Genomic DNA, 26,022 nt, shown 5'->3' on the forward strand with positions numbered 1-26,022 from the left:
TTCTACTGAGTCCATTCTTTTCTTCTCTTCTCCTTCCATCAACTTAGGTAATGTTTGTTCCCGGTAGGTTTTCGCTATTGTATTTAATGTAAGGCTCCCATACTTGTTCGAATATTTCAATATTATTTCTTAAACTATATGTTATTTTTTCTAATGGAATACATTTATTCATTTCTATATACCATTGTTGTATTTTCAAATTATCTTCCAATTTCCAGGTTGACATAATACATTTTTTTGCTACAGCTAGGGCTATCTTAACAAATCTTTTTTGTGCATCCTCCAAGTCAATTCCAAATTCTTTATTTTTTATGTTACTTAGGAGAAAGATCTCTGGATTCTTTGGTATATTGTTTTCTGTTATTTTATTTAATATCTGATTGAGATCATCCCAAAATTTTTCTACTCTCTCACATGTCCAGATTGCATGAATTGTTGTTCCCCTTTCTTTTTTACATCGAAAACATCTATCAGATACTGTTGGGTCCCATTTATTTAACTTTTGCGGTGTAATGTATAGTCTGTGTAACCAATTATATTGTATCATACGCAGCCTCGTATTTATTGTATTTCTCATCGTTCCAGAGCATAACTTCTCCCATGTTTCCTTTTTTATCTTTATATTTAAATCTTGTTCCCATTTTTGTTTAGTTTTACCATTTGTTTCCTCATTTTCCTTTTCTTGCAGTTTAATATACATATTTTTTATAAATCTTTTGATTAACATTGTATCTGTAATCACATATTCAAGGTTACTTCCCTCTGGTAAACTCAAGTTGCTTCCTAATTTATCTTTCAAGTAGGATCTCAGTTGGTAATATGCCAGCGCTGTATCTCCCGTTATATTGTACTTATCTCTCATTTGTTCAAAGGATAAGAATCTACTTCCTGAAAAACAATTTTCTATTCTTTTAATCCCTTTTTTTTCCCATTTTCTAAAGGCAAGGTTGTCTATTGTAAAAGGGAGTAGCTTATTTTGCGTCAATATTAGTTTTGGTATTTGGTAATTTATTTTATTTCTTTCTACATGAATCTTCTTCCATATATTGAGGAGATGGTGTAATACTGGAGAAGTTCTATGTTGTACCAATTTTTCGTCCCATTTATATAATATGTGTTCAGGTATCTTTTCCCCTATTTTATCTAATTCTAGTCTCGTCCAGTCTGGTTTTTCCCTTGTTTGATAAAAATCTGATAGGTACCTTAATTGTGCGGCTCTATAATAATTTTTGAAGTTTGGCAATTGTAAGCCTCCTTGTTTATACCATTCTGTTAATTTGTCTAGTGCTATCCTCGGTTTCCCCCCTCTCCATAAAAATCTCCTTATTATTTTCTTTAACTCTTTGAAGAATTTTTCTGTCAGTTGTATTGGCAATGCCTGAAATAAGTATAGTATCCTTGGAAAAATGTTCATTTTAATACAGTTTATCCTTCCTATCAGTGTTAGTGGTAGCTCTTTCCAATGCTCTAAATCGTCCTGTAATTTTTTCATTAGTGGATTGTAATTGAGTTTATATAATTGGCCTAGATTTTTGTTTATTTGCACACCTAGGTATCTTATTGCCTGCGTTTGCCATCTGAATGGGGATTCCTCCTTAAATTTTGAGAAATCCGCGTTATTCATAGGCATTGCTTCACTTTTATTTACGTTTATCTTGTATCCCGACACTTCTCCATATTCCTTCAATTTCTTATATAGTTCTTTTATTGATAGTTCTGGTTCTGTTAAGTACACTATCACATCATCCGCAAACAGACTGATTTTATATTCCCTGTCTTTTATTTTTATTCCTTTTATATTATTATCTCTTCTTATCGATTCTGCTAGTGGTTCTATAGCTAGCGCAAACAATAATGGTGATAGTGGGCATCCCTGCCGCGTTGACCTGCTTAAGTTAAATTGCTTTGATACATGTCCATTTACTGTCACTTTCGCTAACGGTCCCTTATATAATGCTTTAATCCAATTAATATACTTCTCCGGTAAACTGAATTTTTGCAATACTTTGAACAAGTAATTCCATTCTACTCTGTCGAAGGCCTTCTCTGCGTCTAAAGCAACTGCTACTGCCGGTGCTTTATTTCCTTCTACTGCATGAATTAAGTTAATAAATTTACAAATATTGTCTGTTGTGCGTCTTTTTTTGATAAATCCAGTTTGGTCTAAATTTACCATTTTCGGTACCTGTTCTGCTAATCTGTTCGCTAATAGTTTAGCTATTATCTTATAATCTGTGTTTAGCAAAGATATTGGTCTATATGACGCTGGTGAGAGTGGATCTTTCCCTTGTTTTAGTATCACTGTAATTATTGCTGTTTTACATGAATCTGGTAAGTTTTGTGTCTCATCAATCTGGTTGATTACATCCAGGAGGGGCGGTATTATTAGGTCTTTAAATGTTTTGTAGAATTCTATTGGGAGTCCATCCTCTCCTGGTGTCTTATTATTTGGTAAATTTTTTATTATCTCTTGTATTTCTACTGTTCCAAATGGTTCTGTTAATTTATTTTGTTCCTCTATTTGTAGTTTTGGTAGTTCAATTTTAGTCAAAAATTCATCTATTTTCCCTTCTTTCCCTTCGTTTTCGGTTCGGTATAATTGTTCATAGAATTCTCTGAAGTTTTCCTTAATTTCTTTTGGATTATATGTAATTTGTTTGTCTTTTTTCCTTGTTGCCAAGACCATTTTCTTAGTTTGCTCTGTCTTAAGCTGCCATGCTAGGATTTTGTGTGTTTTTTCCCCTAGTTCATAATATTTCTGTTTTGTCTTCATTATATTCTTCTCCACCTTATATGTTTGTAATGTTTCATATTTTATTTTTTTATCCGCCAATTCTCTTCTTTTGGTTGTATCTTCCTTTATTGCTAATTTTTTTTCTATGTTTATTATTTCCCTTTCCAACTGCTCTGTTTCCTGATTATAGTCCTTCTTCATCTTGGTTGCATAACTTATTATTTGCCCTCTAATGAATGCTTTCATTGCGTCCCATAGTATAAACTTATCTTCCACTGATTCCGTATTTACTTCAAAGTACATTTTTAATTGTTTTTCAATAAATTCTCTAAAATCCTGTCTTTTAAGTAGCATGGGGTTTAATCTCCATCTATACATTCTTGGAGGGATGTCTTCTAGCTCTATTGCCAATAACAGGGGTGAGTGGTCCGATAATAGTCTAGCTTTATATTCCATTTTCCTAACTCTCCCTTGTATGTGGGCTGATAACAGGAATAGGTCTATCCTTGAGTGTGTTTTATGTCTAGTCGAGTAGTATGAGTATTCCTTTTCTTTTGGGTTTTGTTTCCTCCATATGTCCACAAGTTTCATTTCTTGCATTGATTTAATTATAAATTTGGTTACTTTGTTCTTCCTGTTAATTTTTTTCCCCGTTTTATCCATATTTGGATCCAAATTCAGATTGAAATCCCCTCCTATTAGTATGTTCCCTTGCGTATTAGCTACCTTCAAAAAGATATCTTGCATAAACTTTTGATCTTCTTCGTTAGGTGAATATATATTAAGTAGATTCCAAAGCTCTGAATATATCTGACATTTTATCATAACATATCTCCCTGCTGGATCTATTATTTCCTCTTCTATTTTAAATGGCACATTTTTGCTAATTAATATAGCCACTCCTCTTGCTTTTGAATTATACGATGCTGCTGTTACATGTCCTATCAATCTCTCTTTAATTTCTTGTGCTCCAATTCAGTTAAATGTGTTTCTTGGACAAATGCTATATCTATTTTTTCCTTTTTCAGTAAATTTAGTAGTTTCTTCCTTTTAATTTGGTTATGTATTCCATTAATATTTAGAGTCATATAGTTCAGCGTAGCCATTTTATATTTTGTTTATCTTCTCTTTCCGTTTTTCCATCATTACCTTTCCTCCTTTTCCATTTCTGTTTTCTTATTTTCAACTCTTTACCAGACAACATTCCTACAACATCCAACATTTTCCTTATTCTCCTATTTCTATCTTCTTTATCCCCAATCTCCCCTTCCCCTCCTGAGTTGCCCTTTATCCCTTGTCGGACAACCACATCTCCCCTCTCCATTTGGATTTGCGAATCCACTCGCAAGCGTCAACTGATTTTGCAGTGACCGCTCTTTTCCCCCCACCCAGCCCCCCCCAGAAAAGATTTCGTTTTTTATATGTCACAAAGGTCACTCTTTTAGTTCCCTCCTTATTCTCTCTATTCTATTACCTTCCCTTATTAATTCTTGTCTATACTTTCTATGTTTTCCTCTAATTACAGATACTTTCACATATGCCCATTGTCTCTATTCACTCTTATACCTCTTTACCCGCATACATATCAATCGTGGTCATTTTTACCCTCCTTACCCGTCTTCATCCCTCAGTCTATTTTTGTCTTTACCCACATACATATCAATCGTGATAATTTTTGCTCTCATTACCCGTCTTCATCCCTCAGTCTATTTTTGTAATTGTTCTGCAAATTTTCGTGCTTCTTCTGGATCCGAGAATAGTCTGTTTTGTTGTCCTGGAATAAATATTTTCAATACCGCAGGATGCTTCAGTGTAAATTTATATCCTTTCTTCCATAAAATCGCTTTTGCTGCATTGAACTCTTTTCTCTTCTTTAGGAGTTCAAAGCTTATATCTGGATAGATGAAGATTTTTTGCCCTTTATACTCCAGTGGTTTGTTGCCCTCTCTTACTTTTTCCATTGTCTTCTCCAGTACCTTTTCTCTTGTAGTATATCTTAGGAATTTTACTACAATAGATCTTGGTTTTTGTTGTGGTTGTGGTTTAGGGGCCAATGCTCTATGTGCCCTTTCTATTTCCATTTCTTGCTGTAGTTCTGGACATCCTAGGGCCTTAGGGATCCATTCTTTTATAAACTCCCTCATATTCTTGCCTTCTACATCTTCCTTAAGGCCCACTATCTTTATGTTATTTCTTCTGTTATAATTTTCCATTATATCTATTTTTTGGGCTAGTAATTCTTGTGTCTCTTTAGTTTTTTTATTAGATTCCTCCAATTTCTTTTTTAAGTCTTCTACCTCCATTTCTGCTGCTATTGCCCGTTCTTCCATCTTGTCCATTTTTTTCCCCATTTCTGTTAAGGTCATATCCATTTTATTTATTTTCTTTTCTGTGTTGTTTATTCTTCTTCTTAAATCATTGAATTCCTGTGTTTGCCATTCTTTAAATGACTCCATGTATCCTCTAACAAGAGCAAGTACCTCCTTTACCTTGCCTATCTTTTCTTCTTCTATTTCCCTGTACTCTTCCTCTTCCTCTTCTTCTTCCTCTAGGTTGACCATCTGTTGTTTCTTTGCTGCCCTTTCCTCCTCTTCTTTCTTGTTTCTATTGTCTTCTGTGGTCTCTTCTTGCTGCAGGTGTTCTGCAGCTGTCGTTGCCGTCTGTGGAGATCGACTCCCCAGCTGGTCCCCCCTCCCGTCGGTGTGTTTTTTTGTATGCGCGGTTGCGCACTTTTACTCGGCTCTGTGAGCCATTGTTGTAGTTCTCTTTCTACCGACCTGAGGTAGTGGGGTCTTCTCTCCACAGCGGGCCTCTTCGGACAGGTAAGGCCTTCACCTTTTTCCTCCGTTGTCTTCTCTTCCTCTCTTCTTTCCGTTGATTTTGATTTTTCTCCTTTTGTCTCCATCTTCTTTCCACCTTTATATTCACTTTTCTTTAACTTGTATTTCTGTGCCTTTGTATTTTCTCTTGTTTTTCCCGACTTTTCTGGAGAGGGCTGGAGTTCACCGTCCGGCCACTACTCCATCACGTGACTCCTCCCACCCCACCGACCCACCTTGATGTGTGCGAGTGGGTCAGAGTGCAGATGCTCTCTGTGAACTGGCCTTTCATCCTTTCAACCAACCAGGATGCCTGGGGGTGATAGGGGATGTGGAGCAGCCAGGATATCCCCACCTCAGCAGCCCAGTCTTGGGCTTTAGACCCCGAAAAGTGTGAGCCAGGATTGAATCGCTCCTCCAACAGGATTCCGTAAATGGAGGACAGGGGCTGTAATCCTTTAATGGTGTTATTCTGGTCGGCTTTCTCACAGGAAGTCGAGCACGTCGATTTTGGACTGATTCAGGGTGAGGGCGACCCTGAACTGTTCTGTCCATCATCATGTGCTGTAAACCCCTAGATGGCTGCTTTTGCGGTGAGCCCAGGCAGCCAGTGCCCCATTGTCAGTGTCTGGTGGGGAGGTGGAGTCAGTGCATCTTTGAGCAACTTTGGCCAAGGCCACATTGTGCGCAGCCTCCTCTATGGTGTTGCAGGTCTGGATGTCTACGTGGTGAACTGTGATCTCTCTGTGGGGGCTTGGTCCCAGAGCAACTGCCCGTGGTGCTGTCCCCAAAGGGGGCATCGTGGATTTCTCACCCTGTCTCATGCCATTGGGCCATACAGACCACCATGCCATTGGCCACTGCCCATGAATCGGGGTGGATGTTAATGGGCCCAGTGGTGTCCTGAAGTGTGAATGCCATTGCTGCCAGTTCAGCAAGTTGGCTGGAGCCCCCCTCTCCCTCTTTGATGATGACGTTCCCCATGGTAGAGTAGAGAGCCGCTGCCTTCCGGTATTGATTACCCCCTTTCCAGCGGCTCGAGCTGCCTGTGATCCAGGCTTGTATCTGGCTGTGTGGGCTCACTGCAAAATCAGCCACCGATGGGCTGACAGCACATGACAATGGGCAGAACAGTTCAGGGTCGCCCTCACCCGGAATCAGTTCAAAACCAACGTGCTTGACTTCCCCATCTGTCAGCAGGTAAAGTCAAGAGGAAGGCCAACAGGGCCTCCGGGACAAATTTGCTGTGGCATGGGAGCTGGTCGTGTATGGTAGATCAATGATATTGGACTCCTCCCTCACCAAGATTAAAAAAATACCTAGTATATCCTGACCATGGTGAATACGTATTCTGCTGCACTGGTGGCAGTGTCCTGTGAGAAAGCCAACCAGAATAACACCATTAAAGGATTACAGCCCCTGTCCTCCATTTACGGAATCCTGTCGGAGGTGCCGATCCAATCCGGGCTCACACTTTTCGGGGTCTAAAGCCCAAGAATGGGCTGCTGAGGTGGAGATATCCTGGCTGCTCCACATCCCCTATCTCCCCCAGGCATCCGGGTCAGTTGAAAGGATGAAAGGCCAGTTCACGGAGAGCATCTGCACTCTGACCCCCTTGCACACATCAAAGTGAGGGGGGGTGGCTGACGGAGCTGCAACAGGCTGTGAATCACTTTAACACACGCCCCACCGGCCAAGGAGACATCCGCATATCTCACCACCTTTAACACTCACATCCCCGGAAACAGATCCCCCCAAATCCCCCGAGACTGAAGACTTGGGGAGAGTATGGGTACAACAGCCATGAAGTCCACCCCAAAAGGGGGGAGATTGTTGCTTTCAGTGCTGGAGATTCCCAGTAGTTCGCAATTCTGGGCCTAACCAACCTCTCCTGTCTCCACACCCACCATCTCACAAAGGGACAATGAGTTTTTTTTTCCACCCCACAGGAACATGCAATGCCTGCTTCTACCCTTGCTGCTAGCGGCAACCATTTGCAATGTCAGATTGCTGATCACGTTCCTCTCCATAACCTATGATTTCACCACCACCACGAACAGATCGGACTGCTGGATCTGTGTCCAAACTCCAGCACACACCAAACAAGCATTACCACTCACCCCCAACCAACTGGACGACTCTCAGATGAACTGCCTACCGAGACTCTTTGCTCCAGTGGGTTTGGGTTAACTGTATGGGGTGGACCTAATGGCAGCTCACCACCCCTGGTATCTCTGCTTAACACTATCCCTTCCACCGACTCCCAATGGGGTGGATGCTTCAGGAACTGGTATTTTTCTGCCTAAAAGTGGACCACCACTCGAGTCCCGACACTCTGCATCATCCCACAACTCATCCATAGACCAAAGAAGTGTTGGTGCAGACTCCCCCACAGACACACCTCCACCCTCCCAGTCGGCAACAGTGACGACCGGCACAGAGGGTACCCGGGCTCCGCACTCCATTGGTGTCACCAAGCTGGGGGGCCCCTGGACCTTGAATGGCACCCACTGGGAAGGTGGCCACCGTGCCTACTCCTGGCTTCCTGTCACCTGGTAGGGCTGCCATTTCTCCACATTCGTGGTGGCCTACATCTACTCTTTTGATGACATAGGGGAGCACCCAGCCTTTGGTGACCACTGCAACAAGAGAGCTTTTACTGCAGGCGAATGGTTCTGGATGATCGCCTTCCCCAGATATGGCACTGCATGGCTCTCCAATGAAGTGACCCAGATGACCACCCTCCTGGAGATGTTGGCCAATGAGACAGCAGTGTTCCTGCACCATACAAAGGACACCCTGACCTGGACAGTTGTGGAGCTGGAGAAGAGACCTATGGTGACAATGCCAAATCGGATGGCCCTGGACTACCTGCTGGTGGCTGTACTGTCATTGGCCAGGAGGGCTGCACCTACATTCCCAAGGAATCCTCTAACATCACCCATCGGGCTGACCACATTCGGGACTCAGTGGCCAAAATTCAAAAATCCAGGGACCAGATCCACTAGCATCACCACCTCATGGGGACCCTGGGGGCTATATGGCTCCACGGGTGGCATTTGGGTGACTATCATTCACTTGGGGACTGCAATTATTTTTGTTATCATTGCTATAGTTATTCCATGATGAGATGGACAATTTACATGCACATCGGCATATAATAAGACCTTCTTATTACCTGTCGCACTTTATTGGCAAGCAGTGTGTCTTCCGAAGGGGTGGATTGTCATGGAGTGGCAGTGTCCACCACCTGGTGGCGCTGCTTTGCTCCAGTTCGGTGGATACATTACCTGCCAATCAAGGTCAAAGACTCACTCCAAGCCATCAAGGTGACCCTTGCGATTGGTCCACCTAAATCACCAGGAGCTGCAGTCCAGGCAGCCCGGCTAGACTCAACCATGACCTTCACCCAACTGGCCAAACTCAATCACCAGGAGCTGCAGTCCAGACATCCATGCCAGACTCACACCTGACCTTCACCCAATTGGCCCATGTGAATCACCTCGACTGACCCCTGCCAAGCCCCTGCACTTGGCTTCGAGCATTGGCCACAGCATTCAATGGGGCCCAGCCTTCCCTGAGTGATTTGCCCTCCCAGCATGGCCCGCAGAACTATAAAGGACCATGTCCCCCTTTGTTCTGCCTCTTTTAACTCCTCGTGGCTAGTAGGTAGCACCTTCCACACTGGGTTGGGGTGAGTCTCGAGGTTAAGTAGGGGAGGGAACTCACAATATCACCTTGATCCTGAATGTTGAATGTGTACATTCATGTAATTTCCCCCAGGCTCCCTGCGTACTCTGTGTGTAGAAGTTTGCCTAACATATCGACCCTGTTGTCCTGTTTCCATCCCCAAAATAAAAGTGTGCTTTGTACCTCCGCTTTGGTCTGGTTCTTAAACTGTGGGACCCACATGGACCCGACAACAATGGAGGAGGGGAAGCAAAGTATTTTGTCAATAAATGGAGAGTCAAATCACAAGAAAAAAAGACAGATAGATCTGATCAGAACGTGGCAAGAAATTAATGTATGTTTAGGGAAAATTGTAGGGATCTCAAGAAAAGTACCAGTGTGTCAAAATATGAACAGAGGCAATAGAATATTAAATTTGTGTTATGACAGAGTATAAGATATTTTGAAGACTGCTACATGGAAGAAATTCTTCAAACAATTAAGCACAAATACGGAGTGGCTAGTGGGACCTTCTTCTATTTTCTCCCACTTAGATCATTCTTAAGAGAAAGATAGGGACCAACGTTGACCCCACCTAAAATTAGTGAAATGGAACAAAGAGTCTGGATGGGGAAAACACCTAAATTTATCAATGAAAATTCAAAACCAGGATAGCAGAGGTCAGGAGAAAGATGGGAGTCGGACTTGGATGTGACAATTTCAGAAAGAAGCTGGTCAGATTGGTGTAAGGACAGCACAACATCAATTAGAAAAGCAGGATATGGACTGGTTCAGTCTAATATTTTACACCAATTCTATCTTACCCCAGAAAAATGACCTAAGTATCAGAAATGTGTTTCAGATGTGGGAAGGAGATTTTATAAACATCAAATATGATATGGGGGAAAGGATTAATATAAATCGAAACAAAGGTGGAAGGAAGATTGAAATATAAAAATTCAAGAAGAAATAGGGTCAAGATTGTGTCAAGAGTGTTACAAATATGATTAATGCCAGATATAAAATACAATTCTCCACATCAATTCTGCTATACTTCATATAAATTAAATGGACTTATCTCCAATTATTCCGAGAAATGTTTTCAATGTAATCAGGTGATCGGGACTTTTTTTTCCATTTTGGTTTGGACCTGTGTAAAAGTGGAAGATGTTTGGAAGGATTACAATATATTATTAGGACAAATTATGAAGATAAAAATACAAAAGGACGCGAGAATATATGTGCTTGGTCATATTTATGAAGCAGATACAAAACTGAAGTTGGAAAAATATCAAATAAACTTTCTGAGTCCAGCCATAGCAGCAGTGAAGAAATGTGCAACACTAACGTGGAGAGCAGAGAGTTTTGTAACGAGGGATGGGACATTGAAATGCAAAACTGTGTCACCATATAACCATTGACAGAGCGGAAACAGGCCATGTCAGCTTTTCGAGTCCACACCGGTTCACCAGAACAAATCCACTAGCTCAATCCTCCCACTCTCCGCCAATATTCCTCCAACCCCCTCACCTCCATGTACACATCCAACCTTCTCTTAAATGACAGAAGGGACCCTGCTGCAACTATCTCATTCGGAAGAACATTCCATTCAGCAACCAGAATCTGAGTGAAGAAGCATCCTCTAATACTTCTCCTAAAGTTTTGCCTTCTTACCCTAAACTCATGGCCTCTTGTTCCAACCTTCCCTTTTTCTCAGGGGAATGATTTTGTTTATGTCTATTCTATCTATTCCTTTCATAATTTTAAATAGCTCCATCAAGTCGCCTCTCAGTCGTCGACATTCCAATGAATAAAGTCCCAGTCTCCTTAATCTCTCCCTGTAATCCAGATGCTGTAAGCTAGGCAACATCCTTGTAAATCTTCTCTGCACCCTCTCCAGCTTATCTATATCCTTCCTATAGTTTGGAGACTAGAATTGAGCACAGTACTCCAAACCTGGCCTCACCAATGCCTTAAACAGCTGCAGAATGTCCTCCCAGCTCCTACACTCTTCACTATGGTTTATGAAGGACAGCTGACCATATGCCTTCTTAACCACCCTGTCTACATGGGAATCCACCTTCAGTGAACTCGGTACCATAACTCCAAGATCCCTCTGTTCCTCTCCATTCCTCGACACCCTCCCCTTAACTGTATTTGTCCTATTTTGAATATTTTTTTCTGGAATGCAGCACCTCACACTTGTCAACGTTAAATTCCATCTGTCAACTTTTCCAAACAAACCAAATCCTATAATCCAAGAGAACCTTCCTCACCATCCACCACTCCCCCTATTTTCGTATCATCTGCATATTTGCTTTCCCAATTAAGCACCTCCTCAACAAAATCATGAATATAAATGATAAACAGGGAACCCAACACTGATCCCTGAGCCACCCCGCTAGTCACAGGCTTCCATCCTAACAGATAGTTGTCCACCATGACTCGCTGCTTTCCATCTCCCAGCCACCTCTGAACCTATCTCACTATCTATTAATCCCTAGCGACTGAACCTTCCTAACTAACCTTACATGCAGTACCTTATCAAAAGCTTTACTAAAATTTAAATAGATCTCGTCAACCGCCCTACCTTCATCCACTTTTCTTATCACCTCTTTAAAACATCAACAAGATTCATCAAACATGATTTTCCCTTCACTAACCCATGCTGGGTGTCCCCAATCAATCCCTGCCTATCCAGATATTTGTACATACTATCTCGAAGTATACCATCTATAATCTTCCCCACTCGGAAGTCAAACTTACTGGCCGATAATTACTTGGCCTACACCTACTGCCTTTTTTGAACAACAGAACTACATTTGCAACCCTCCAATCCCGCGGCACCACACCCTCCTCCAGTGATCTTTGATAAATCATGTCAGTGGCCCAACTATTTGTTCCCTGACCTCCCTTAAAGTCCTGCGAAAAGTCCCATCAGGACCATGAGACATCCACCTTAATTGACCCTAGAAGCTCCAAAACTCTCGCTTTACTAATCCTTATCCTTTCCATAATTAAGCCCTTTGCCTCTCTGATCTTGTATAGCCCAATGTCCGTTTCCCTCGTGAATACAGACGAGAAAAATTTGTTCAATATTTCTCCCATCTCATACGGTTCCTGAAATAGTTCACTAGTCCCATCATCCAGTGGACCTATTCTATGTTTAACCCTCCTTTTACTGTTCCCATATCTGAAAAACCCTGAGGATTCACCTTCACCTTATTAGCTATGGACACCTCATCCCTTCTTTTTGCCTTTCTAATTTCCATCTGAAGGTTCTTCCTGCAATCTAAGTAATGACCAGACATCTCCTTAATCCCTTGTTTTTTTATATTTGGTAATAGGCTTCCCTCTTTTCCCAAACCAACTTCTTAATTTCATCAAAAAACAATGGCTCCCTCGAACCTTTAGTCTTCCCCTTTGGCCTGACTGGAACATAAAGATCCTGTACTCTCAAAATCTCACCACTAAATGCCCCCCAAATTTTCTCTACATCCTCTCCAGGAAAAAGTTCAGCCCACACAACTCTCTGCAAATCCCTCCACATTTCTCCAAATCTGGCCTTCCTCCACTCGAAGAACTTCAACCTCGGACCCGACCTATTCCTTTCCATCATTAAGATAAAACTAATGGACCCATGATCACTGGATCCGAAGTTCTCGCTAATGCTCACCTCTGTCACCTGCCCCATTGCATTCCCAAACAACAGATCGAACACTGCTCCCCCTCTAGTTGGCGTCTCAACATATTGCTGCAAAAAGCAATCCTGAACACAATGCATAAATACTAAGCTATCCTGCCCTTTTACTGACTGCGTTTCCCAATTGATGTTTGGAAAATTGAAATCCCCAACCAACACCACCCTATTTCACTTGCATATCTCACCTATTTCCTTGCACATTTACTCTCCTTGTTCACTTTCCCCATTTGGAGACCTATAATATACCAAAATAGTAACCTCAACCTTCTTGTTTTTCAGCTCTAACCACACTGCTTCTCTTGACGAGCCCTCCAGTCTATCTTGCCTCAGCACTGCTGTAATATCCTCCCTGACATGTAATGCCACACCTCCCCCTCTTGAACCACCAACTCTTGTCACATCTCAAGCAGCGAAATCGTGGAACATTCAACTGCCAGTCACAACCATCTTTCAACCACGTCTCGCTAATGGCCACAACATCATAATGCCACATGTCAATCCACTCCTTTAGCTCATCCAGCTTCTTTACTACACTCCTCACATTAAAATAAATAAAACTCAGGGAACTCCTACATCCTACCTTCTGCAAATCCTCCTCTCTACCATTCTCACAATTTTCACTGCAACATCTGTTTACGACTTCCTGTTTTTCCGCCCTCAAATTATTTAAACTTGTCTCTTTCCTTATCCTACTAACCCTCACCGTATCACTATCGCCCTTTTCCTTTTATCCCTACAGAGTTTGACACCACACCTCTGCCCATCATAGTCTGACTATCCCCCTCCGCAGTATTCAAGGTGGAGTACTGATTTCTGAAGATTACAGACTCGGGTGCTTGCACATGAACCTGATGCCTCCCTTTCCTCCTCCTAACGGTAACCCACTGCACCTCGTCCCATGGGCCCATGTGCGACTATCTGCCTGTAGCTCTCGTCTATGATAGCCTCTTTCTACCTAACCAGAGTAAGGTCATCGAGCTGCAGCTCAAGTTCCTTGACCTGGTCCTTCAGGCCACACTCCTTGTCCGTGATGGCCTCACTCTCGCTAACCAGAGGGAGGACTAGATATCTGTCTCTGGATTCTCTGCTCAGGGGACCACCCTGCAGTATTCATCAAGTCCTGGCCTCTCTGTGTCAGCAGGAATTCTGTGCTGACCACTATCTGATGGCTTTGTTGTCAAAAATTTTGTCTATGAAAACTTTTCCACAAAGGTAATGTGCCAAAGTCCAGCTGACTGGGACATTGCGCCAATCCTTCAGAACACCTGAGACAGGGAGATCCTTGGTTCATAGAGGCACTTTGTGCCCTTGTACTTAGTTTCCATACTCAGCCTGATGCAGCCTCACACGATGAGGGCCACATTGGTTACACCCTTAACCCCATTGTAATGGAATATATATTTGGGAGAATCTGGTAAAATTAGAGTAGGTTAAATACATACACACATTTTAAAACAGATCTTATTTGAAATACTGAAGAATTCATATTCAGTTACATCACAGAAACGATGGAGAATGCTATGCACATTTCACAAGTAGCTGCTAATTGAAATGAGGTCATGAAATAACTAGACCATTGTTTTGGTTTGGAGACAGGCTGGCTGGTTGAATATCTACAAAATGCCGACAGAAAGGTCACCCCAGGGTTTTGTTTAGCTAAGACAACAGCTTGACCAAGAAGGATAACTTCTGTTGTTTGCTGAAGAGGTGGATGGGGGGGGGGGGGGGGGGGTTTGCAAGTGAGAGAGTCACAAGGGCTTTCTAGTAGTCTCAATTGGAGTGAGAGAGAGAGAGAGAAAGGGCTGAAACAAGCTTTATCCAGAGTGTGTGTGGCACTGAAAGCAGCTAAACAGTGCAAGCCAGGAGAAGATTGTATGAACCAGAGTGGCAGATGGCTGGAAGCGCTATCTGTCTGATGTTTCTCTCAGAATAAGTGGAACAGGAAGGAACACAGTGCTAGCATGAAAGAAAGAGGTTATTATCTGGAGAACCCTGATGGGCCAAGTTTTATCAGCGACACATTGAGCTGACTAATGGTGGTAGCTCAGTTGTGGAAATCCTGGAACAACAAATCTCTCTCTGCAAAGCCTACAGAACTTTCCTGAGTGGCAAAGCCTGATGAACTTTATACATGTTCAATTCCTTACACAGTATCAGAATTGCCTACAACTAGTGAACTTGGAAGAATGAGAAGTGAGATTGAACTGTGAACCAAATAACTTTTCTTAAATGTACACACACATCATACACATGCGCTTAGATTAGAAGGCGATTAAGGTTAGTTAAGTTAATAGAGATAAGTTAAAGTTTGATTCTGTTTTAATATTAAAAGATAAATAAAACAACTTATTTTTAAATAACGACTTGTCTTGGTGAATGTCTATTGCTGCTGGGTTTTGGGGTCCTTTGGGCTCATAACACCATAGTCTGGTGACGTACATGGACCTCCTTCCCACTCCATCCATTTTGGACCCCCACATGAAGAGGGAAACTGCTCTGGTAATAGCCAGGGCAGAGGTGTGTGGGATGGGCCACGCCTGCATCACACGCAGCAGTACCGAGAGCACCTTGCACCTGATGACCAGGTTCTTCCCCATTACTGCGAAGGAATGTCATTCCCACAGACCCAATTTCTGGTGAACCTTTACAATCGGCTCTGACCAATTCTTGTTGCATGCCTCAGCCTCTCCAAGCCAGTTCCCCGACACCTTCAGGTAGTCAGATCTGACTGTGAAGAGGACAGCGGACTGATTTACCAAAGTGCATTCCTCGCTTTTGTTCCAGTTTACCCTGGAACATAGCATTGTATACTTCTGGGCCCAGCCACTTCCAGACTTGTGTACAACTCAGCCGGTCTTCCAGAACTGGGGGTCTCTGTGCTGGTCCCTGTCTCCTGGAGCTGGGGGACTCTACACTGCTCCCTGTCTCCTGATATTGGTGCTTTGTTCTCTACCAGTCCCACAACACAACCCTGACCCCTTTACGGAATGTAGAGGTACAGAAGGATCAGTGAAAATATGGGTAGTTTTGCCAGGGTGGGGTCCATCCAGGAGCCTGATAACAGCAGGGAACCCTTGGAAGGGGATGGAGGGCATTCGATGGTGCACCAGCAGGACACTGCTGAGGGTGCAGATTCCCTCGGGCTCTCGAGGGTAGAAGGCGCAGGTTATTCCAATGGTTTAGGTGAGGTCGACCGTTTACATCCTGTACCACACGGATTGCAGGCTCTTCAATCTGAGGCACCTGCAAGCTCACTCCAAGACACAAGAGGAATTTGTCCGTGAACTACTCTTTGCAGATGATGCCCCTTTTGTTTCCCATTCAGAGCCAGCTCTCCAGTGCATGATGTCCTGTTTTGCGGAAACTGCCAAAATGTTTGGCCTGGAAGTCCAGCCTGAAGAAAACTGAGGTCCTCCATCAGCCAACTCCCCACCATGACTACCAGCCCCACCACATCTCCATCGGGCACACAAAACTCAAAACGGTCAACCAGTTTACCTATCTCGGCTGCACCATTTCATCTGATGCAAGGATCGACAAAGAGACAGACAACAGACTCGCCAAGGCAAATAGCGCCTTTGGAAGACAACACAAAAGAGTCTGGAAAAACAACCACTTGAAGAAACACACAAAGATCGGTGAGTACAGAGCCGTTGTCATTACCACGCTCCTGTTCGGCTCCGAATCATGGGTCCTCTACCGGCATCACCTACGGCTCCTAGAATGCTTCCATCAGCGCTGTCTCCGCATCATCCTCAACATTCATTGGAATGACTTCATTACCAACATCGAAGTACTCGAGCTGGCAGAGTCCGCAAGCATTGAATCCATGCTGCCGAAGACCCAACTGTGCTGGAATGGACACATCTCCAGAATGGAGGACCATCGTCTTCCCAAGATCGTGTTCTATGGTGAGCTCTCCACTGGTCACCGAGACAGAGGTGCACCAAAGAAGAGGTACAAGGACTGCCTAAAGAAATCTCTTGGTGCCTGCCACATTGACCACCACCAGTGAGCTGATAGCGCCTCCAACCGTGCATCTTCGCACGTCACAGTTCGGCGGGCAGCAACCTCCTTTGAAGAAGACCGCAGAGCCCACCTCACTGACAAAAGACAAAGGAGGAAAAACCCAACACCCAACCCCAACCAACCAATTTTCCCTTGCAACCGCTGCAACCGTGCCTGCCTGTCCCGCATCAGACTTGTCAGTCACCAATGAGCCTGCAGCAGACGTGGACATATCCCTCCATAAATCTTCGTCCACGAAGCCAAGCCAAAGAGAGAGGTGAGGCCAGGGTCCAAATTAGAGCAGGCGCAGGTCATCAAAGGTGAACATAACAGGTGCCTGGAACTGTGATGAGGATACTAAGGGCTGGTAGAGGTAGGTAAGGAGGGGGTAGTTGTGTTCCGATGAGGGATTGATGAGGGAGAGGCCACATGGATGGGACTTCGAGACAAGGAGCCTCTGATTGTCCAGGGATTGGGCCTGTAAATAGACCCGCAGACATCCAGCACATAGCATCTTTGACCCAGTACCATCAGGAAGGAGATATGGAGGAACAAAATCAGGCTGACAGGCAGGGAAATAACTTCTTCCCACAGGACGTGAGATTGACAATGTAATGTGAGTTGAATGGGTCTGTGGAATGAAAAGGTTGAGAGGGATGTGGACTGCTTCCAAGCAGCTTGGCCAGCAGAAAAGAAGGGCCGAAAGGACTGTTTCGGAGTTGTCTATCTGGATCACACTTTTGAGTTGAATCCTTAATAAAATTCATGACAGGCTGGACTATCATTTTAGATGGAGATTTTAGATTGACACATGCAGCGCGGGAACAGGCCCTTTCAGCCTATGAGCCACAACCACTCAATTACACCAATGACCTACAACCCCCAGTACATTTTAAATGGTGGAAGGACCAGGAGCACCTGGTGGAAACCCACGCAGACACAGGAATAATGTACAACTCCCCAGTGACTGTCAAATTCAAACTCGGCTTGCTGGCCTCTTGACAGCATTGTTCTAACCGCGGCACTAACCTCACCACTCTCAATGATTCCCAGGATTCTTCCTCCTACTTTCCATGAGTTGTGATTGCTTCCAATACCAGTGCCCTTGTTTCCCTAATGCTCTGACCCCTGCCCAGTGACTCTGTCCCCAATGCCTCTCCCTGGCCGGATGATCACCACTCTCTTTCCCAGGTCTCACCCAAATTTTAATACCCCAATTCCACTCACCCACAGGGCCAAGGGTAACGAGGAGGGGGAAGCTCCTGGCTGTGGTCACAAAGCTCGTTGAAGGACAATGGAAGCAGGAGTCCTGGAGCAAGAGGTGAAGGGCAGAGTTTACTGTAGCAACCAGCTGAACTGGGCTACATTCTCCAGGGTCGGGGGAGAGAGAGGACTGGCTCAGATGGGACAGATATCCCTGTGCCAAGGTTTCAGGGGATTCCCCAGCTTGGTGAAGGTATGGGACGCTGCCACCGGGAAGGAGATGGAACACTGCCCTCCCCACATCTCCACTGTCTGGGGGTCCCAGGAGCAGCTCAGATTCCAAGGCCTATAGGTGGGGAAGGGGGATGGGTGATCGATTGGAGAGGATCCCAGTGAGAGAAAGGGTTTGGTGGGAGGACAGACCTGATGGAGGATGGGCCAATTGGGGTGGGGTTTGGGGATGGGGACTTTGGGCTGCGCATGTTGGGGGACAGGGGCTTGTTAAAGGCCCTGGTGGGAGGCAGGAGCTCTGGGGATGGTCCAAGAAATGGGCAGAGCATTGGGGAAGGGCCCAGAGGGGGACAGAGGCTTTGGGGATGGGATCGGTGGGGGAGAGGGTCTTTGTTGACAGGCCCGCTGGTGAACAGGGTTTTGGAGATGATCTCAACAGGGGAGGGGGTTGGGGACAGGCCTGGTGGGAAATGGGGGCTTTGGGGATGGTCCTGGTGGGTGACAGGGGACAGTATTGGGGATGGACCCAGAGGACGGAGACCACCCTTGGAGCTCTGCTTCACCATCGGGTCACTTACATTGGCCCACGGACGTGCTTTGATCTGTGGGAACTTGAATTCGGTGCACTTGGGGTTCATCTCCCGGATCTGCACCCTGGTTGAGGTCCCCAACACCTGTTGGAACAGAAACCACCTTTACTACTGGCTCGAGGTGAGGGGAGCAGGAGGGTGACAATGGGAGGGGATGCAGTGTATGTGTACCAGGTCAGGGACATGGGACGAGCCCTAGAACTGGGGTGGTGGTGAAGGCTGAAACCTTAGGAGCATTTAAGAGGCTCTGAGTCACGTGGATGAAAGAAGAACGGAGGGTTATAAGGGAGGGAGGGGTTAGTTATTTTTATTTTGGTAGGAATACATCGGTCGGCACAACATCGAGGGCCGAAGTGCTTGTACTGTGCTCTCGTGTTGTATGTTAAACCTGTTGGTCTTTCAGCAAGTGGAGATGTCAGGGCGGCAACGCTGTCGACTGGCACATTCCAGGCTGCAGGAGTCATGCGGAGGGATGGACAGTGGGTTGGCGCAGCCAACACGAAGGCACTATGGGGATGGATCATAATCCTCCCATTACCAGGCACTGAGAGGCTGAGACCAAGGGGAACTCCTCTAACAGCAGAGGGGGACAGTAACCACACGGTATCAAAGTGGTGGCAATGAAGGTAAACAGAGACGTATACAGCAATGTGCAGTGAAGGGAATATCTGGATACAACAGGAGGAGGAGAAAAGACTTGCAATGGTCTTCCTCTTTGTAAATAATTTGTAAATAAAGTCAATTTTGTGGGGGGGTGGGGCGGGCAAGAGAAAAGCCTTACTCAGTCAACTTTGCTTCATGAGATACATTCTCCGATCCAGGACATCTCTTCTGCACCCGCTCCAAAGTACAAGGTCAAATTTATTACCATTGGATAGCACAAGTACGACCTGAGAAATAGGGTTTCTGGGGTAAACACATGCCAACACACAACCAAGCCCTCACACCAACAGACAAATGATACATGTGCAGCACGTCCAGAAAAATTACTTGATATTGTTGAATAAGTAGCAGAGTCGAGGAGTATTTGTATGAGCAGCTCATCAATCGTTCCACGTTCTCCCTGCCTGGAGGAAGAGGCTGTTCCTGGGCCTGGAGGTACTGGCTCTGAAAGTCCTGGATCTCTTTCCCGACGGGAATAGCTGGATGATGCTGTTGGCCGGGTGAAGGGGTCCTCGATGATTTAGTCAATGATCGTAGTGGATCACATTGATATTTGGGGTGGTGGGGGGCAGGAGTGTATCCCCAGTGTTGCTCTTGGCCACTTTAGGTCCTGTGGATTGACCTCTGATATTTTTTAAAAATATAATTTATAAATTAAATCCACAAACATTTCACAATTAATAATAACACAAATCAAACGCAAATACGTGTCATAGTTAAAAGAAAGAATAAAGAAATCCCCCCATAAACCACCCCATTCCCCTCCATCACTTTGCTAAAAGAAAAAGAAAAATGAGGACAAGGGACCCCCAAACAGGAGCACCGATTACTTCAACATGTCTTTTCATAAACTGAGGCCTTAAGGAGAAAGGGAATGTCAGAGCCTCATTTAAATATTTAAACACACCCTTTGTAAATATGGGGTCCATCTGCTTCTAGAATATATGGTTATAGTGGCCTGCGACCGGGACGAAACCCATTACACAAGATGGCTTATGAACGCGGTGACTGAACAGACCCTGTGAGAACCAACAAACTTCATCCCAGGTGACATCCTGCACGGCGGGAAGCAATGAGCAATGGCAGGAACACCCACTACTTCGAGGCCGGTGCTGCAGTCTCGAAAGACCTGTCGTCAGCAGCGGGAGAGAATATAAGCAGAGCTGCCAGTTCAACAAACCCATCTTCGACTTCTTGGGTGTGTATCGTTCATTCCACACTTCACGGTTAAATATGCTGGATATTGGTGCGAAGCAAGAGACTTTCAACATCGACCACCTCAAGCCAGCACATCTGGACATTATCAAACTGGTCTCAAGTCAGCCCCCACGACGCAGATATAGGCAACCGAAAGCAGCGAACAGCGCTCCAATCACTACTTCTGGGGAGGTGGGGGTTCATGCTAACTGGGATGCCACCCTGTACACAAGATGGTTGACGAACTTGGTGACCGCACAGAGTCCACGGGGACCAACAACTTTTGTCGCAGAGGAAAAACCGCACTGCAGGAATCAACAAAGGTGGGAGCACTGACCAATTGGAGGCCGGCACGACTGTGACATCACTCCAGCAACAGCAGTGGGGAGAGAATTGAAGTAGAGCTGCCAGTGTAATAAAGCAATCTTTAACTTTGATTTCTTGAGTTTGTGTCCTTCTTTCCACCCTTCACAGTAGCGCGCAAGCTCCAATTTCACATCGAATGGTCTTGTTCATCTTACATCAGGAGTCATGTGTACAGTTTCCTTATCTGAAGCGTGAGAAGTGCACAAAGATCGTCAGACTTGTTTCTGGGGTGTTTTAAGCAGGTGATAGGAGGAAAGTTTGAATATGGATCTCTTGGTCGTTGGAAAAAAGGAAAATGACCTTACAACATTATGAGAGGACACAGCAGCACGGATCGAGAGAGGATTGTTATATAGAGAATTTAGGTTAAAATGACTTAAGTTAAAATGTGATGATTAATCATAAAAAGGGAAGCCAGAACGGACAGGGAGCTTACTAGCAGCCAAGGACACAAGGTTCAGCTGGATATGTTTTTTTAAACATATCTTTTCATGGTCATAGTGAGAGACATGCTGGAGACAAAAGATTGATAAGAAGGGTGAGAAACAGAATTTAGTGTATGTAGAGTTCGCAGCGTACGTAACGAACGTGATAATTAAAAATGCAGTTATACTTAGAATGCTTTTGCAATACTAACCAATTAAAACAGTATTAATAAGAAGGGGAAGGGCAAACAATAAGGGCATAAAAATCAATGCACTGTATGTATCGGGGCTTAACTGGTGAGAAGCCAGTTGAGTCCAACTCTGCAGACTTGTAAATAATGCTTGTCGTGTCATCAGTTTTAAAGAGACTCATGTGTGAGAAGTTTTATTTCTGACAAATGGGCTTCGTCCGGGATCTACACTCCGGCCGTGAGGGGAGGCGAGAAGAGGGACATCGGAGGCGGTGCACCCCGCTGATTTCAGCGGCTCCTAGTCCCTTGCTCGTCGCTTCGGGCGGCTTGAGCGAGTGGTATCCGGACAAGGTGACACGACAAGACGGAGAGGAGAAGGGTGACGGTTCAATCCCCGGGAAGACACCGGTAAGTGACGACTTACGATTGTGGTGTGGGGATTGGGTAACAGGTGTAACGGGATACACCTGTTTGGAAAAAAAACCTAACGTAATAGATCAGGTATAGAGCTTTTGTCGTGGCGTGAGGACCCTGTTGTGGGACTCTAGGATAGACCCCAGGGAAACCTCGGCGGTAACCGAAGGAGGGTCAGCACCTCCGACGAAGTGCCGAGAAGAGAGGGGTCAACCCCAGGGAAACCTCAGCGGTAACCGAAGGAGGGACAGTACCTCCGACGAGGCGTCTGAGAAGAAGGGAGTAGGGTCCAGAACGAGAGGGTCCTCAGCAACGATAAACAGATCTAGGTGGGAAAATGGGAGGATCAAAATCTAAGGGCTCGTCTGAAAATTCAGGACAATTCCTGGGAGTTCCCCTTGACAGCCCTTTGGGGAGAATGTTTGAAAATTGGGATAGTAAAAGATATCGAGACAAAAACAAGAAAAAGATGGTCCAATATTGTCTCCTTTGGTCGAAACAACCTATTAAAGGTTCCTCGATCTGGTGGCCGAAATTTGGATCTGATGAGGATTGGGTTAGACAAGCATTAAACATATATGTAAATTCGAGACCAAAGGTGAATCAAGAAGAGTCAGCGTATGCATTTTGTTGGGTTCCCTGGCCAGGATCCTTAACAAAATGTTTTAAATTGAGGGTAGCGGGAGAAAAAAAGTGGGAACCTCTGGACAACCTTCCCCCTCCTTACATTCCCCCGGTGCCTACTGCGCCCGAGGAAAGCTCATTACCGGAGGGGAAAGGTGATGAATCTGATTGCCCCGAAAGGGGCCGGGAAAAAAAGGATGAATTAAGGGAGTCGGACCCTAAACTTCCACTGGTAAACCGACCCTGGACAAGATCCCAGACTGGTCCAGGACCATCAAAGTTTTCAATAAGCCTAAATCCCCTGAGGGAAGTTCCTATGGGAGGACCGGGAGGGGGAACGGGATATGTCAATGTTCCCCTAACTAGTACAGAGGTGCGGGGATTTAAGAAAGAAATGAAAAAGTTATTGGAAGATCCTATAGGACTGGCTGAACAGCTCGACCAATTCCTGGGACCAAACACATACACGTGGGAAGAGATGCAGGCAATAATGGGAACATTATTCTCACCCCAGGAGAGGCAGATGATTCGACGGGCTGCCCTCCTCATGTGGGAATATAAACAACCTGGGGACCCCAGACCCCATGAACAAAAATATCCCTTAAATGAACCCAGGTGGGACAAACGAACACCCGAGTGATTGGCAAGTATGAGACAATATAGAGAGTGGACAATTAAAGGGATACAGGAGGCTGTGCCAAAGGGTCACAATTTCACCAAGGCATTTGGGAACCACCAGGGGAAAGATGAGTCCCCTACTGATTTTTTGGAGAGGGTGAGAAAGAATGTCCAACAGTATGCGGGCTTGGACCCTAGTACACCAATGGGTGAACAGCTTATTCGAATTGAATTTGTTTCCAAATCATGGCAGGACATTAGAAAGAAACTAGAAAAGGAGGAGGACTGGAGCGAAAAACCCCTAAGTGACCTGTTAAAAAAGGCGCAAAAAGTATATGTGCAGAGAGAAGAAGATCAAAAGAGGGCGACAAAGGTTATGGTACAGACTATCCGACAGATGAATGCCGAATCCAGAGGGGAAAGAAAACAAAACCTTCCTCTAAACAATCCAAGATATCCAAGAGAGGGAAGACCCCGGAGGTTCGTTAAGTGCTATTACTGCAATGAGGAAGGACACTTTAAGAGGGAATGCCCCCGATACAAGAGGGAATTGCGTGCCCTCGAACTTATGGAAGAAGATTAGGGGGGGTCAGGGGTTCCAAATGTTAGGGACCAAGTATAAGAGGGAACCCCTGGTAAAACTAAAAATTGGTCCCAAGGGAGAAGAGGTGGTGTTTATGGTGGACACAGGAGCGGAACGAAGTAGTGTAATAACTGTGCCAATCGGAACTGAGCCTGTAAAAAGTAATTTGACAATTTCTGGGATAGAAAGGGCTCCCAGAATGGTATCAATAATTCCCCAAGTAACAGTGAAACTGGAAGAAAGAGAAGGGGTACAAGACCTCTTGTTGTTACCGTCGGCTGGATTTAACCTCCTAGGAAGGGACTTACAGGCTCTCCTAGGTTTGGGTGCTCTCCCTGTGGACGGAGAAGTGCGAGTCCACCTCTGTGCTCTAAAGGAAGAGGATGAACGGCAGATTGACGAGAGAGTCTGGTATAAGGAGGGAAATCGAGGAGGTCTGGACATCCCACCTTTACATGTCACATTAATACCAGGTCATCAGCTGGTAAGGAAACGTCAGTATCCTATTTCTTTGGAAGGGAGAAAAGGGCTACAGCCGGTAATTGAGACTCTAATACGAGACGGACTATTAGAAGAATGCATGTCACCTTATAACACCCCTATACTCCCAGTGAAAAGTCAGATGGATCCTATCGCCTAGTTCAGGATCTAAGAAGTTTGAATGCTATTGTTCAGACCCGCCACCCAGTGGTGCCTAATCCCTATACTATTATGAGTCGGATTCCCCCAGACCATGAGTGGTTTAGTGTTATCGACTTGAAGGATGCCTTCTGGACATGTCCATTAGAAGAGGAAAGTAGAGATATGTTTGCGTTTGAATGGGAAAATCCATGGACAGGCAGACGGAGACAGCTTCGGTGGACTGTATTGCCCCAAGGGTTCACTGAATCTCCAAACCTGTTTGGACAAATGCTAGAACAAATCCTGGTGGACTATCCACAATCTGATGATTCCCAACTAATGCAGTATGTGGACGATTTACTATTATCAGGACCCAAGGAACATGAAATGAGGGGAGATACAATTAGACTCTTGAATTATCTGGGGAAAAAGGGTCTACGGGTGTCCAGGAACAAGTTACAGTTCGTTGAGAGAACTGTGGTATATCTGGGACACCAGATAAGTAAAGGACAGAAACGGATTACCCCTGAACAGATTGCGGGAATCACTAGAATGCCGTTACCCCGTAATAAGAAGGAAATAAGACAATTCCTGGGACTCTTAGGTTACTGTAGGTTATGGATAGAGGACTACTCAGCTTTGGTGAAGTTTATGTATGAAAAATTGACAAATGAAAATGAATATCCATTGAAATGGACCCAGGAGGAGGAGGGATGGTTCGAGGACTTGAAGCATCGCCTGACACGAGCCCCAGTACTCACTCTGCCCTCTTTAAAACAGCCCTTCCAGCTATTTGTCACTCATAACCAAGGAACAGCTGTGGGAGTTTTAACACAGGAAAAAGGCGGTCAGCGACACCCAGTGGCTTTCCTTTCCAAAATGATGGACCCAGTGTCTCGCGGATGGCCGACGTGTATCCAGGGAGTAGCGGCTGCTGCTCTGTTGGTAGAGGAAGTACGTAAACTTACTTTTGGAGGAAAGATGACTGTGTACACCTCCCATTCTGTGAGTGTTTTATTAACACAAACTGCCCATCGATGGCTGACTGATTCTCGCATATTAAAGTATGAAACCATTTTAATGGTCGGAGAAGATCTACAGTTTGCAAAGATTAATAGCTGCAACCCAGCTCAGTTTTTATACGGCAGTGAAACAGAGAGAGAGGTGGAGCACGACTGTGTCGAGTTGACAGATCTTCAGACCAAGACCCGAGAAGACCTTTGCGATACTCCGCTGGGAGAAGGATATGAATTCTACATTGACGGCTCCGCTAGATGTGTTGACGGAATGAGAAGAAGTGGGTATGCTATAATAGAAGGAAATACTTGGAAAGTAGTAGGATCCACGAGACTACCTGGAAGCT

At 44.8% G+C, this 26,022-nt stretch overlaps 1 protein-coding gene across 7 annotated transcripts in view; it reads right to left on the reverse strand.

Annotated features, from left to right (window-relative positions):
- LOC138745763 (glycogen synthase kinase-3-like) overlaps positions 1-26,022 on the reverse strand; it is an 89,305-nt gene that overhangs the window by 47,653 nt on the left and 15,630 nt on the right. For 5 of the 7 annotated variants that reach the window (XM_069903060.1, XM_069903061.1, XM_069903062.1 and 2 more), the window contains exon 2: positions 18,946-19,041. The exons of 1 other annotated variant lie outside the window; for it this stretch is intronic. In XM_069903060.1, the coding sequence (XP_069759161.1) occupies positions 18,946-19,041 (96 nt within the window). Of the gene's footprint in view, positions 1-18,160; positions 18,243-18,945; positions 19,042-26,022 lie in introns of all 7 variants that reach the window. One more of the 7 variants, XM_069903066.1, reaches the window with a different exon arrangement.

Source organism: Narcine bancroftii, chromosome 11 (assembly GCF_036971445.1).
Source record: "Narcine bancroftii isolate sNarBan1 chromosome 11, sNarBan1.hap1, whole genome shotgun sequence".
Lineage (NCBI taxonomy): Eukaryota > Metazoa > Chordata > Chondrichthyes > Torpediniformes > Narcinidae > Narcine > Narcine bancroftii.